The sequence below is a fragment of the Erpetoichthys calabaricus genome, chromosome 1 (genome assembly GCF_900747795.2).
Source record: "Erpetoichthys calabaricus chromosome 1, fErpCal1.3, whole genome shotgun sequence".
In the NCBI taxonomy this organism is placed as follows: domain Eukaryota; kingdom Metazoa; phylum Chordata; class Cladistia; order Polypteriformes; family Polypteridae; genus Erpetoichthys; species Erpetoichthys calabaricus.
The window spans coordinates 120,375,732-120,390,284 of record NC_041394.2 but is presented as its reverse complement, the minus strand read 5'-3'; the positions used below and the strand labels follow the sequence as shown (position 1 = coordinate 120,390,284).

The 14,553-nt window shown below is 39.9% G+C and overlaps 1 protein-coding gene across 1 annotated transcript in view; it reads right to left on the bottom strand.

Moving 5' to 3' along the window:
- Positions 1-2,993: 2,993 nt before the first annotated feature.
- The window catches only part of LOC114649362 (kazal-type serine protease inhibitor domain-containing protein 1-like), a 59,649-nt gene continuing 48,089 nt past the window's right edge, over positions 2,994-14,553 (bottom strand). Inside the window, exons 3-4 of the mRNA XM_028798891.2 lie at positions 9,617-9,764; positions 2,994-3,073 (exon numbers count right to left, since the gene is read on the bottom strand). Of these exons, the coding sequence (XP_028654724.1) occupies positions 3,012-3,073; positions 9,617-9,764 (210 nt within the window). The 3' untranslated portion in view covers positions 2,994-3,011. The remainder of the gene's footprint in view (positions 3,074-9,616; positions 9,765-14,553) is intronic.

Below are 14,553 nucleotides of genomic sequence, written 5' to 3'. Positions count from 1 at the left end.
ACTACTTGTTATGAATTTTTAGTTTTTTTTTTCTTAATGATTTCTGGAGAGTTAAAACTAATTTATGCCACTTTGGAGCTTTTTCAAGCCCTGGAATCCAAAGGTCACTTTTACTTTTTCACAACACATCTTTTCTTATGTTAGTTATTTTTTGCATTATCTTGCAGCACCATTTTGTAGGACTTTAGTGGTCACATCACAGGTTAAGAGGTATAAAGGTCAGCCGCTTGGACTTTTTGGGTGTCCAGGTTTGGGTTCAGTAAAAAGATGTAGCACTCTGTTTGTTCATTTCAAAGAGTCATTGGTTTTGTAATCTTTTCTGTCTCTGACTATGATTTGAACTCTCTTTTTGGCCCAGATACAGTACATGCATTTTTCTGGCTTTTCATTTACTCGCTCCCATCTTTTGCAATGAATTTTTGTCTTTCTATCTTAGTTTATTAGATTCATACGCACTTATGATTTTTGCTTGCTTTCTATCACTTCACTTTTTCTGCTGATTCCAAAATTAAAAACATTCCGTCATGCACGGTCAGTCAGTCGTTTTCTAACCCTCTTGTTCCAGACCAGGGTTGCGGAAATGCTGGAGCCTATCCTAGCTAGCACAGGGCACAAGGCAGGAACAAACCCTGGACAGGGCACCACTCCTTCCCAAGGTGAACACAGCAAATACATACCCACACACCAAACACACACTAGGCAATATACAGTGGACAAAGTCCCAATACAGAATCCAAAATCGTAGTTGAAAACACAGCACAAGTTCAAAAAATTCAGTATTCATGAAAGGCAACAGAGCAAGCACAGTAACATAAGAAAACTCTCCACTCCCTAGTGGTAGTCGAAATGAACCACCAGGAACTATAGAAGGCCCTCCCATAAATAGGGTGGAGGGCTGTTCCTGCCGGTGATTGGCATGTGGTCCAGCCACTTGGGGAACCACTCACAAAGCAAATGGGACATCACCTAGGTCATTCTCTTTACCAACACACACCTAGAAAAATGTACATAATAAATAAAATAAACATTAATACAAATGAATAATAATGGCATACAATTAAATAAAACAAACAAGAAACACAAGTGTGAAGGAAAATGCTGGCTGAAACATGATAGCATGGCAGCAGCACTACCACTGCACAACCATTTATTCCATTTTTAAATTCTGGTTATGAAAATGAGACATAGATAACAGTAAACAAATATTTTTTTTCTGCTTCATTTTTACTAACAAACTAACATGTCTAGAGTGATGCAATGTTCATTTGCGTCACTTCATTTCTACACTGCTCTCTGTACTTCTGGTGGTCTGCTGCATTTCTATAAGATCACGTCCTTAATACAGATCAGACACTGCAAAATTGCCAGACATTTTATGATTCCACTTTAGCCATTACATGCATACATAATGATGAAAAGCCAGGTAGTTTTTATGTTAACAATGTTTTGACTTTAATTTAGTCAGTCAGTCAGTCATTTTTTGCTTTAGCTTGCATATGGCACAAGGCAGGGACAAATGATGGACAGGGTGCCAGTTCATCGCAGGGCAAACACATACAGTCACACACGTACACACACACATCAAACACACACTAGGGCCAACTAACCAGCATGTCTTTGGACAGTGGGAGGAAACTCCAGCACCAGGAGGAAACCCACACAGACATGTGGAGATGATGCAAACAGCACACAAGGAGGACCAGGGATGCAAACCCCAGTCTCTTTACCGCAAGGCAGCAGTGCTTGAATTAAGTAAAAATAAATAAATGAATAATAATAAACATATGCTCTTTCATTTAAAAGGACAGTCCAGCCTACTTGACATGAATTACTGAGTACATACAATAAATTGTCTAGCCCTAACTCTATTTAAATATTGGCTGTGGTATAAAAATAAGAGAAGAGATTCTGAAAAATATAATGTCCCTATTTTTAGGAGGACAGTGACCATGAAATAAAAAAGATCCATTTCACATAATTGCCAGCAAACATTTCCTCCATCATTTTCTTCCATTTGTTTTTTAAGGTGGATGTAAGGCTCTTCTCTCTGGCCTCACTCTTGCCCACTTTCAATTTAGGTTCTTTAGAGAAAAAAAAAACACAGTGGTTGTATTCCAGTATGTCTTTCAAAAAACACAAAAAGAAAAAAAAATAAGAATATTATAACTGTGTGGTCCAAAGTGTTTCAGAGAGAAAATATTTCTACATGTTTCTTAGGGTCTCTGCTGACAATAAGCAAAGTAATCCCATTCTCTTCCAAAAAAGAAATAGTGAAGCATTAAAAAGACTTTGCTAAAAAAAAAAAAAAATAAAAAATAAAATAAACTCCGACATGAGCTATTTTGGGAATCTTTCAAAAGCATGAAGAGCAAAAGCAACCGTGGACTACTTTCCTTTTACTTCTTCAAAGGACTGGCTTGTCACTTCAGGGGATGAATGATTGTTCTGTTAGTAATAGTTTGCAGACTTTCTTTACACTATAGAAAGCACTTAATGGACACAAAGAGCTTCATTTCCTGCTTTTTTATTTATTTCTTTATCTGTGTACAGTATGTATATATGTATGTATTTACTGATTTATTCTCTGTAGATAAATAAATTGATCACAGTTTTGTATTTTAATGGATTTAACTAAAGATTATATGTGAACACAGGTAGACATTACCTTCATTAAAACAGCTCTCTCACACCCTCTCCTGGCTTCTCTTACAATGCATCTCATTTTCTGACTCATCCAAGCCTGGACAGCATCAATGAAAAGCACAGTTTGATTCAAAAGCTAAGAAAGTCTGTACTGGATGACAAAAAAACTGAGCGCAAACAAAACAATTAGGGCAACATAAACAGGGAAAAATCGTTTTATCCTACTTTGTTCGGCTAGGAAAACAACCTGAGGTGGCTCAAATAAAGATAACTCTTTAAATTAGAAATGGCCTCAAACCGTCAGACATATAGGAAAGATTCCACGTGTTGGCTGAATTATAATTTGCATGAATATTGTTTGATATTCTTTAATAATAATCCTCGTCATCTTCTGCGCTTTCAGGTTGCAGTTCTTGAACAGGCGAAAAATCTAAAAAAGAGAAATGATAAATGCTTTTAATTTTGTTTGTCCTAAAATAAAGATAAGTAATTAAGAAGTGTCAAGAAATAAATTAAGCCCAGTAAGTAAAAGAAGAAATGCAGCGTAACATGCTATGATAAACTACAATGATTAAATAAGCAACTACTATGACCAATCTGTCTAAGCTTTAATTTGGCATTTTTCACTTGTGTGTCAATCAATTCCAGATGCAATTCCCCTTGTCCGGTTGTCTTTTTGTTCTTTGTATCCTGCTGTGGTAATTTACACTCTGAGCTAATCCTTAGAAACACTATACTAATGCTGGGTAGGGCCTCCTTTTGCTCTCAAAATGACCTCAGTTCTTAGTGGCATGGATTCCATGAGATGTTGGAACCATTCCTTTGAGATTCTGGTCCATGTGGACATGATTGCATTACACATTTTCTGCAGATTTGTCAGTTACACAGTCGTGCTGCAAATCTCCCATTCTACCACATGCCAAAGGTGTTGGATTGAACATGAACATGAAACCAGCTTGAGACGTTTGCTTTTTGCCTGTGGCATCATGTGTCTGTGGCTAAGCAACAAGTGGTGATTTAGATTAATAAATAAATAAATAAGTCTCCAGCTTGATCTCCTTCAGTGTGCTGCATGGGAGTGGTGGAGTGATCGAGACCTGCACATAAGGGCGTGGTCTCTCTTGATTGCTTCATTGGCTTCAAGTGGTCTGCGTTAGAGGTATATAAGGGGAAGATGGGCGAGAGCTGGGAGGAGAAAAAAGAACAAAGGGAACTAAAAGAACCAGTGGACAAAGAGAGAAAACCTGAAAGAGCAGGTGAAGGCTTTGCTTGGTTAGCCCATATGGAGGAGTGGAGGCAAAGCGGTCAGGGTCTCCAAAAAGGAAAAAGTGATTGGTGTTCTTAGGGTGAATCAGCACCCTGCTAAATAGTTATGGGGTAGCAGGGGATGACTGAAGGTCTCCCTAGGGATTTGTCAAGCGCCAATTGTTTGTGTGATGAAGACGGGAAAAGGCACTTTGGGAAGTCATGGCAGACACACCAATGGAGGCAGTCATGGCTAAGCCATGTTTGGAACGAACTGTAGTTACTGACATCATTCCTGACTTTAGAACACTGAGTGGTGAGTCAGTGAGACACTAAAGAGAGATGTGCTGGGCTGAAGGAGAAAAGAAAAGAGAAATGAGAGGATGGAGGTAAAGCAGGGTAAAACAGGCAGGGCATTGATAGGCAGAAGGATGAGAGAGAGAGAGATGCAGTATGGATGCCTCGTGTCTGGAGATTTTAAAGAAAGAAGTAAATCCTGACTTTGTTTTACCTTTGTTTTCGAACTTCAATTTATTGGATTACTTATTTATTATGGGATGATGTACTGTTTTACTATTTTCTTTGGATTGCTTTTTAAAAGCATTCATGAAGTAAAAGCACTTGCAATTTTACACCCATCCATTACAGTTGATGTATGTTCTCACTTGCCATGGTCCAGTATTCGGTTATTGACTATCGACGGTTGTGGGTTCAAGGGGCTCCTATTTTGTTTTTGGGAGAGTGGGGCCAATCTGCACCATCAAAGTGACATGCTGCATTATCATGATGGAAGTAGTCATTAGAAGGAAGATAAGTCAGTTGTTACCATGAAGGGATGGACGTGGTCAGCAGCAATGCTCAAATAGGCCATGGCATTCAAGTGATGATTGATGGGTATCTTCTTCTTCTTCTTCTTTCAGCTGCTCCCGATGATTGATGGGTATCAAGGGCATAAAATATGTCACAAAAACATTCCCCACACTGGTACTACACCATCACCAGCCTGGACAGTTGACTCAAGGCAGGTTTGTGCATAGATTCATGCTGTTAGTACCAAATCTGCGTGCCTCAGCAGAAATCAAGATTCATCAGCCCAGGCTACATTTCATTTTCCGTCTTTAGCTGTCCAGTTTTGGTGAGTGTGTGCCCCCAGCAACTTCAGCTTTCTATTCTTGCCTAACAGCAGTGAAACCAGTAGGGGTCTTTTGCTGTTTGAGCCCATCCACCTCAAAGTTTGATGTGTGCTGCATTCTGAGAAGCTTTTCTGCTCACCAGAGCTGTACAGAGTGGTTATCTGAGTTAACATAGCTTTTCTGTAAGCTCAAACCAGTCTTTCCATCTTCCTCTGACCTCTCTCTTCAATAAGGCATTACTGTTCAAAGAACAGCTGGTCACTGGATGATTTTTGTTTTTCTTACCATTCAGCAGTTACAGAAACACTCAAACCCACCCATCTGGCACCAACAATCAAACCACAGTTGAATTTGTTGAGATCACGTTTTCCCCTCATTCAGGTAGTTGATGTGAAAGTTAAATTAAGCCTATGACTTGTATCAGCATGATTTTATGTGATGCGTTCTTGCTACATGATTGGCTGATTGGATAATTGCATGGATAAGCAGGTGTACAGGTGTTCCTAATAATATGTCACTGCTACCCAAACCAAGCAGAGAGAATAGCTGGGAAAAACATTCCATCAGCAGCAGCAGACACAATATCAGACTTTTATATTACCATTAATGGGGCCACTTTTGACATGCATACAGTGAAATTCTTACTTGCATGTTTTAATCAGCATCACTCTGGCACTGTTCAACGCCATGATTAGTGAGTAGAATTACCTTACTTTGAAACTTCTGTGTTTCTTAACTGAAAAATCTCAAAGCACAGTTTACAACATTGTCTACCAATTAGAGATATATTAACTTTCATTTAAATTGTACTGCAGGTCAAAGGAAAAGAAATGTGACATATAAAATAATCAACAATATATATCCATAACATGTTGCAAACTTTCCTAAAAGTCCCAGGGGGCTAAAACAAAATGAACAAAATTTATCCAAGAATGAAGGACTCCAACATATGCAATACAATGCTGTATGCTACTAAGAGTGTAGAGATGCAAGTGGGCCCAGTTTCATGAGATTCAACGTTTGGCTACTTCAGACCCTGAACCCCATGATGTTTATTGTCTACAGGAACAGAAATTAAATGAAGTTTTTGTTTTCTACTCTTTCACTGCCATATTTTATGTTAGTCATGTTTGTTCTGTTAACATTAATTCTATATTATTTACTAGATTGATTAATATGTTTAATACCTCTGGAAGCTACTGGGACAATTTTTATTGATGTCTGCATTACTATTTATTTAATGAGATATACTGTATGTGTGTATTATTTTAAATAGAAAAAGTAGGATTATTAATGTGTTGTCTTCACTGATTAGTTGTTTAAAACCAAAGCATACAGTTTGTTATTTTGTTAAGTTTTAAATTGGAAGATTATGCTGTCTAGTTAACTGACACTTTATTTGTCTAAATACTGACAACGCAAATTAGCAAAAACCTAACACTAAACTTAAACAGCATGAATGTGAGCAAAAATAAAAAGAAGAGGGAAACTCTAAATGTTCTGCATTAGCAAGTTATACTTACATATTTATAAGTATATTTTACCATTTTCATACACTGTACTGAGTGGTAGAATCCTGGTGTACATTACAGATTGGCAAATTTTTGTAATTTTTATTCTTTCATCTATTGCATCATGCCGTGTTTGACGATATATGTCAAAAGGACTTTTTGAGCAGCCAGTATTGAGTAATCCATGTCTAGATGTGTGAATTTAGCAGAAACACGCCATCTTTTAAATGAAATGTGAGATGTTAAGAGTCTTAACCTTTGGAGAACTTTATTATTGCTCATCTAAGACGCCTCATTCTCTTTAAGGTACATGATAGCTGTGCCTCAGTATTCATGCTGTCACATATTTAGAAAGTAATCATAAAGCCATACAAAACCCCACCTAACAGGCCTAGAGTTTGAAATCATTTAGCAGTCAACAGATTTCACCATACAATCCCCAAAACATCCAAGATTTCTGAATAACTGCTGTTTGAAAAGATTTATGCAACTTTTCTCAATAGACAGTCATGTGTGGAAACTTGGTTGCCTTTATGGGGTCAAAAATAAAGTGAACACAGGGTGGGAATATATCTGTTTCCTGTACAGTCTGGAATTCACTGTCAATGAGGAAGACATTTAACCACAACCTGTCTTAACCCACTAATACATCAATAAAAAGTGCAGCAGTTGTTGACCCAAGAAGGTGTGGTGCCCGGCGGGCATCCATGCCCGGCCGGGACGCCCAGGAGGAGTGGAGGAGGGCTTGTGCCTCCTCCAGGACATGAGGGGGCGTCCTCCCTGGTGGCTTTGGGGACCACGGGTACGGAGCTTGGAAGCTCAACCCTGTAGGGGCCCGTGGTCACCGCCAGGGGGGCGCCCCAATGCCTTGGGAGTGTTGGCCCTCAGTACTTCCGCCACACCGGGAAGTGCTGGGGGGAAGAGACTTGAGGGCACCCGGTGGACTTCCGGCTTCACCATGGGAGCTTCCGCCACACAGGGGTGTGGCTACGGAAGCCCTGAGGATGCACCTGGAGCCCATCCGGGGCCTATAAAAGGGGCCGCCTCCCTCCAGTCAGGAGCAAGAGTCGGGAGGAAGAAGAGGAAGCGTGTTGGAGAGGAGTGGAGGTGGACCAAAAGACTGAGAAAGGAATTGTGTTGTGGCCAGGACTTGAAGGGGTGATTGGTGCTTCGGCACTGGGTTTGTGCACTTTACTTTATTCATTATGTATAATAAACGTGTGGTGGACTTTAATACGGTGTCCGTCTGTCTGTGTCCAGGCAGCTTATCACAAAGGAGAGGGGCCTTGCTCTTCATCATGAGAAGTAAAAATGAGACTGTGCTGTAGTGGCTGCAGGCAGTGTGCTCACATATATCAAATCAACAGTTTTGTATCTTGTTTTTTGTATGTGTTTACAGGGCATAACAAAAATACTATACATTGAGTCATATACAAAATAGGAAGAATAAATAAAAATGAATGAAACTAATAAATAAAGAAAAGAATGTGAAAAATCCTGATTTGGTTTAACACACACACACGTTTGTTTCATGTGTTTTTGAGAGAGTTCATGTGTTTTTTTTTATGAAATTCCAATATATGACAAAAATAAGACTTTACAACTTCTATTTTGTTCACTCAATATATCTATGCTCTCCTGCAAGATATTAGTAATGCTGCTGCTTGTACTGTATATGTTTATGAAGGGAAAAAAAATCTGACAATGTGTCACTTCACAAAAACGTAAGCTGCATCTAGAATGCCACATTTTCAAAGAGAACAACCCAAATTTGCATTTTTTCACTGAAAAGCCAATGTGTATGCAGGCTGATTTGTCTAGATAAGTGACAGAATTTTGCCAACATTAGTTGGTTAGAAATATAGTCACAGAGGTAACTGACAAATTCTCAAGTAATCTTGACAGTCAACTGATGTTCAATCTTTCATGAGTTCTTCAATCTCATGTTTAATTGAGGAGCAGACAAGGCTGTAACTGTAACAAAGAGGTTTGCTGAATTAATTCCGATGAAGGAAATGACCATGATAGATGACATTTTTGGGACCTTAGACAGGCTAGAGGCAGACAGACATGTGTTGTCATCTTGATTACTAATGGGACAACATCAGTTGTTGCCCACAAAACAATCACTGAGGTGAAATTCAGGCCATAGTAGAATTAGAATTCTAAACTTAGCATTCTGTTTTACATCAGGAAATGTTGCACCATGTAAAAAATACAAAAAGTATTCTGCAAAAGCAGCTAAGTCATAACTAATTTTAGCAGGAACCATAAAAACCACAAACCATACTGAAGCTGTTTTTTTTAAAATGGTGGGAGGACATCAGCAACCTAAGCCTGTTTAAAATGAATTTACTTGGTGCAGTGATGCAAGGTCACGATCAACTAATAACGGATTTGCACAGCAGCATTTGTGCCTTTGGAATGAAGTTTGGCCTTTGTTGAAAGAAATAGGCTTTTGATGGCAACTTTGGCCCATTTTAGTATGAAATCAGAATATATGACGGAAGAGGATATAAGCATGAAATAGGAAAAAATTCAACAAAGGACCTGCAGTTGGAGACATTATTTTTTATCAGTATCTTACACTGACTTGTCACAAAACAAATTATTTTCTCCTGAGACATTATTTATATATGTTTCAGATATTTATATTTGTGATGGGTGAAAAATTAACATGTGCAAGTCAAACCTGTGCTCTCATGTCAGTAACTGATGCATTAGTCACAGCAAAATTGCCAGCTGATAATATGGAGTCACTGCATAAAGCATAAAGATGCCAAGTCATGGAGGGCTATACTTAGAAATAACAGTGTGACTACAGGTTTTCTTCCATTTTTAACAATTGTATGGTTTCTGTTTCCCATACAACTCTAAAAAATTGTTAAAAATTTGGCCCACACTTAACAGACACCTTCAAAAGAGACCTGCACTTAGAAATCTGCTTGAAATCCCTACTTTATTCAATAGATCAAGAAAGAAAGAAACATAGTACAGTAGATTCTTTCAAGCAGATGGCACCTACCACAGCATAGTCAATGAACATTTGAATGTCTTGATGTTTTGACATTCAGCAGCATTTACCTTCATCCACTACAGTGAGATTAGCTGAAGCCATCACTCTACCAAATTTGTTTGAAGCCACACAGTGATATATCCCAGTATCATGTTTTCTGAGAGTTTCAATCTGCAGCCAGCTTGAAAGTTCATAATGCATTGGTCCTCCTCGGCACTAATAACACAGAAAATGAAGGACAAGAGGCATATGTTAATAAGTAAGAAGCTCTTCCAAAAACAGCATATTGTAAAATTATTTATAAAATGTATAAAAGAAATATGCGGTGGGGTGGCATCCTGCCTAGGATTTGTTCCTGCCTTGCGCCCTGTGTTGGCTGGGATTGGCTCCAGCAGACCCCCGTGACCCTGTGTTAGGATATAGCAGGTTGGATAGTGGATGGATGGATTAAAGAAATGCCTTCATGCTTATTTGATCTAATAAGAACATACAGTACAGTTAGTGGCCACTTTATTATTTTATTGTGAATTTCCCCTTGGGATTAATAAAGTATCTATCTATCTATCTATCTATCTATCTATCTATCTATCTATCTATCTATCTATCTATCTATTAGTTACACCAATCTGATACCACATAGAACTCTCTAATTCTCTCCTAAACTGTCCAAATTCTTTGACCTATGAATTTAACAAGGATACAGAAATGTTCCCTATGAATTCTGGTCCATACTGACTCTAAACAGCAGTGAAGTTCAATCAATCTTTGATGAAGCACTAAGGTCTGTGTATTCACTACGCCTTGCATTCATTGCCCAACCTGCCTATGAAATATTAGTTTTCATATACATTACATATATGTTTCTACTTATTATTATAATTATTTTATTATTATTTTTATCAATATTATTCTGTTACGTTGCTCACTTTTTCTTTTTATTATACATTCTTGGTTTTTTATTATTGTTATTATCGTCTGTGAGAAAGCATTTCTTGGACTCTGCCAAGAGTTTTTGCTTCCCTGAGATATCCCCCTGGCACGGAGTACCCCACAAACACTGTACCCTACACATGCTGCCGCACCTAGACAAGTAAACAGTCAGCTCACTGACAACACCTCGACTAAACAGGAGAGAAAAAGAGAGACAGTATGTCCCAATAGCTACAGCAACATTCATTCTGCCAGTATTCATCTGCTAGGTAAGCAGATAGACAGAGCTTTATTTGTCCCCACGGAGAAAGCTGGTTTTTTACAGAAGCTCTTTAAGTAAATAAACACATAAATAGATAAATAAATATACATATACACACAAACTATAGTCTGTGCACACAACATAATGACTAAAAAGGAAGAAAACTGACTTGGCAGTCCCAGTAACAGTGAGGCATTATGCAGGTGTTTTACTGTTGGTATATAGGAGACACAGTAGCATTTCTTGACACATTTCTGCTGAATAATTCGTTGGCGAAAAGTATTCAGTGTTAGTGTGTCAGTTTTGTTTTAATTCTCTCCTTTGCCAATTGTAGTTGGAGAGGGCAGCCTTGTTGCCGCTGGAGGGAACTCTTGGGTAGTGGGGAGTTGTAACTGAGCTTCCTTGCTCTCATCTGTCTGACAGAGAAGTGCTTCCAAAGTATACAAATGATGTACTGGAAATACTTCAGCCAGGTGAGTCAGAATTAGGAGTGGAGTGAGACAAAGCTCACCTGGAGTGGAGGTGAAGAAAGGAACAAATTAACAAAAGGAAAGGAAAAAAAGAAGAGTAAATAACACCTTATTAGATAGATAGATAGATAGATAGATAGATAGATAGATAGATAGATAGATAGATAGATAGATAGATAGATAGATAGATAATACTTTATTAATCCCAAGGGGAAATTCACATACTCCAGCAGCATCATACTGATAAAGAAAATATTAAATTAAAGAGGGATAACAATGCAGGTGTACAGACAGACAATAACTTTGAATAATATAAACGTTTACCCCTAAGGTGGTATTGAAGAGTCGCATAGTGTGGGGGAGGAACAATCTCCTCAGTCTGTCAGTGGAGCAGGAAAGTGACAGCAATCTGTCGCTGAAACTGCTCCTCTGTCTGGAGATGATACTGTTCAGTGGATGCAGTGGATTCTCCATGATTGACAAGAGCCTGCTCAGTGCCCGTCACTCTGCCACAGATGTCAAACTGTCCAGCTCCATGCCTACAATAAAGCCTGCCTTCCTCACCAGTTTGTCCAGGCATGAGGCGTCCCTCTTCTTTATGCTGCCTCCCCAGCACACCACCACATAGAAGAGGGCGCTCGCCACAACCGTCTGATAGAACATCTGTAGCATCTTATTGCAGATGTTGAAGGATGCCAGCCTTCTAAGGAAGTATAGTCGGCTGTGTCCTTTCTTACACAGAGCATCAGTATTGGCAGTCCAGTCCAACTTATTATCCAGCTGCACTCCCAGGTATTTATAGGTCTGCACCCTCTGCACACAGTCACCTCTGATGATCACGGGGTCCATGAGGGGCCTGGACCTCCTAAAATCCACCACCAGCTCCTTGGTTTTGCTGGTGTTCAGATGTAGGTGGTTTGAGTCGTACCATTTAACAAAGTCCTTGATTAGGTTCCTATACTCCTCCTCCTGCCCATTCCTGATGCAGCCCACGATAGCAGTGTCGTCAGTGAACTTTTGCACGTGGCAGGACTCCAAGTTGTATTGGAAGTCCGATGTATATAGGCTGAACAGGACCGGAGAAAGTACAGTCCCCTGCGGCACTCCTGTGTTGCTGACCACAATGTCAGACCTGCAGTTCCTGAGATGCACATACTGAGGTCTGTCTTTAAGATAGTCCACGATCCATGCTACCAGGTATGAATCTACTCCCATCTCTGTCAGCTTGTCCCTAAGGAGCAGAGGTTGAATAGTGTTGAAGGCGCTAGAGAAGTCCAGAAACATAATTCTTACAGCACCACTGCCTCTGATGATGGTATCCTCTGCTCCCACCTTCTCTTGGTATGTGAACTGCAGAGGGTCGAGGACGTGACGGACCTGTGGCCTCAGGTGTTGAAGCAGGAGCCGCTACATGGTCTTCATCACATGTGACGTCAGAGCGACAGGCCGGAAGTCATTCAGCTCACTAGGATGTGATACCTTTGGGACTGGGGTGATGCAAAATGTTTTCCTAAGCCTCGGGACTCTCCTCTGTTCCAGGCCCAGGTTGAAGATGCGCTGTAGAGGACTCACCAGATCCAATGCACAGACCTTCAGCAGTTGTGGTGATACTCCATCTGGACCCGCTGCTTTGCTGGCACAAAGTCTCCTCAGCTCTCTGCTTACCTGGGTTGCTGTAATTGTGTGTTGGGGTAAACTCTCTACTATGCTGGTATCAGCAGAAGGATGGGTGAAGGGTGCAGTACTCCGAGGTGAGAGTGGGTTAGGGTGGTCAAACCTGTTAAAAAAGTTGTTCATCTGGTTTGCTCTCTCCACATCTCTCTTGATGGTGGCACCCCGCTTCGAGCTGCAGCCAGTGATGATCTTCATCCCATCCCACACTTCCTTCATGCTGTTATTCTGCAGCTTCTGCTCCAGCTTTCTCCTGTACTGCTCCTTCGCCGCCCTGAGCTGGACTCGGAGTTCCTTCTGCACGCACTTAAGCTCATGCTGATCACCACCTTTAAAAGCCCTTTTCTTCTGGTTCAAAAGGCCCTTGATGTCACTTGTAATCCATGGCTTGTTGTTAGCATAACAGCGTACTATTCTTACCGGAACTACAATGTCCATACAGAAGTTGAGGTAGTCAGTAGTGCAGTCAACAACCTCCTCAATGTGCTCACTATAAGATCCCTGCAGGATATCCCAGTCCATAGTTTCAAAGCAGTCTCTCAGAGCCTGCTCTGCCTCAGGGGACCACTTCCTGAATGAGCATGTGGTTGTAGGTAGCTCCCTCACTCTAGGTTTATAGTGAGGCTGAAGCTGAATCAGGTTATGATCTACTTTCCTAAGCACAGGAAGCGGGGAGGCGCTGTATGCGTCTTTAACATTTGCATACAGTAGATCAATAATCCTATTTCCCCGGGTGTTACAATCCACATACTGGAAGAAGGCAGGTAATGTTTTGTCCAGCGTTACATGGTTGAAGTCTCCAGCGATTAGCAGAAGTGCCTCAGGGTGCTGCGTTTGTAGTTTAGCAACTGCGGAATGGATGATGTCACCCGATATCTCCACGTCCGCCCGAGGAGGGATGTAAACAATAAAAACAATGACGTGTCCAAACTCTCTGGGCAAGTAACAGGGATGCAGACTTACGGCCAACAGTTCGATGTCCCTGCAGCAACTGGAGATTTTAACGTTTACATGTCCAGAGTTGCACCATCTTTTATTGACATAGAGTGCAAGTCCAACTCCTTTCTGCTTTTTCTATAGTCACAACACAGTTCCATTCCTACGACAGTGATGTAACCCGAATTTTGGTGTAAGTCGAAACACACCCTAGCCTAAGTCACTTACCTATCCTAACACATTTGCAAAATCATAATCTAGAACATAAAAACACAAGTAAGCCACAGAAAAAAGAAAAGGACATAAATATACTATACTGTACACTGTACTGTAGTAACAGAAAAAATGAGTGTAAAAAAAAATCCTTACCTTTATTCCTTCTCATGTCTCAATTTTTTTAAAGTTTTTATGGGAGTGAGTGTTGTAAACTCGAAACGTCGTATGTCGAGATGTTGTAACCCGAGGACCCCCTGTATAGGTTTTCAAATATCTATTATTATACCTTATAAATTACAACCAAAATCCCCAGTGGGGCTCAAATCTGTAAAAAGATTATTTCATTCATCTATATTGGATTGTAGGATTACAGTGTATATTCCTTATTTAAATGTGTACAAACTAAGTGAAATTCTTACTTGCATGTGTTAACATGTTCCCACTCTAGAGTACCTTCATTATACAATCACCTAACATAAGAGTCATAATGATATATATCTCTGAAAAAAATAATAATTTG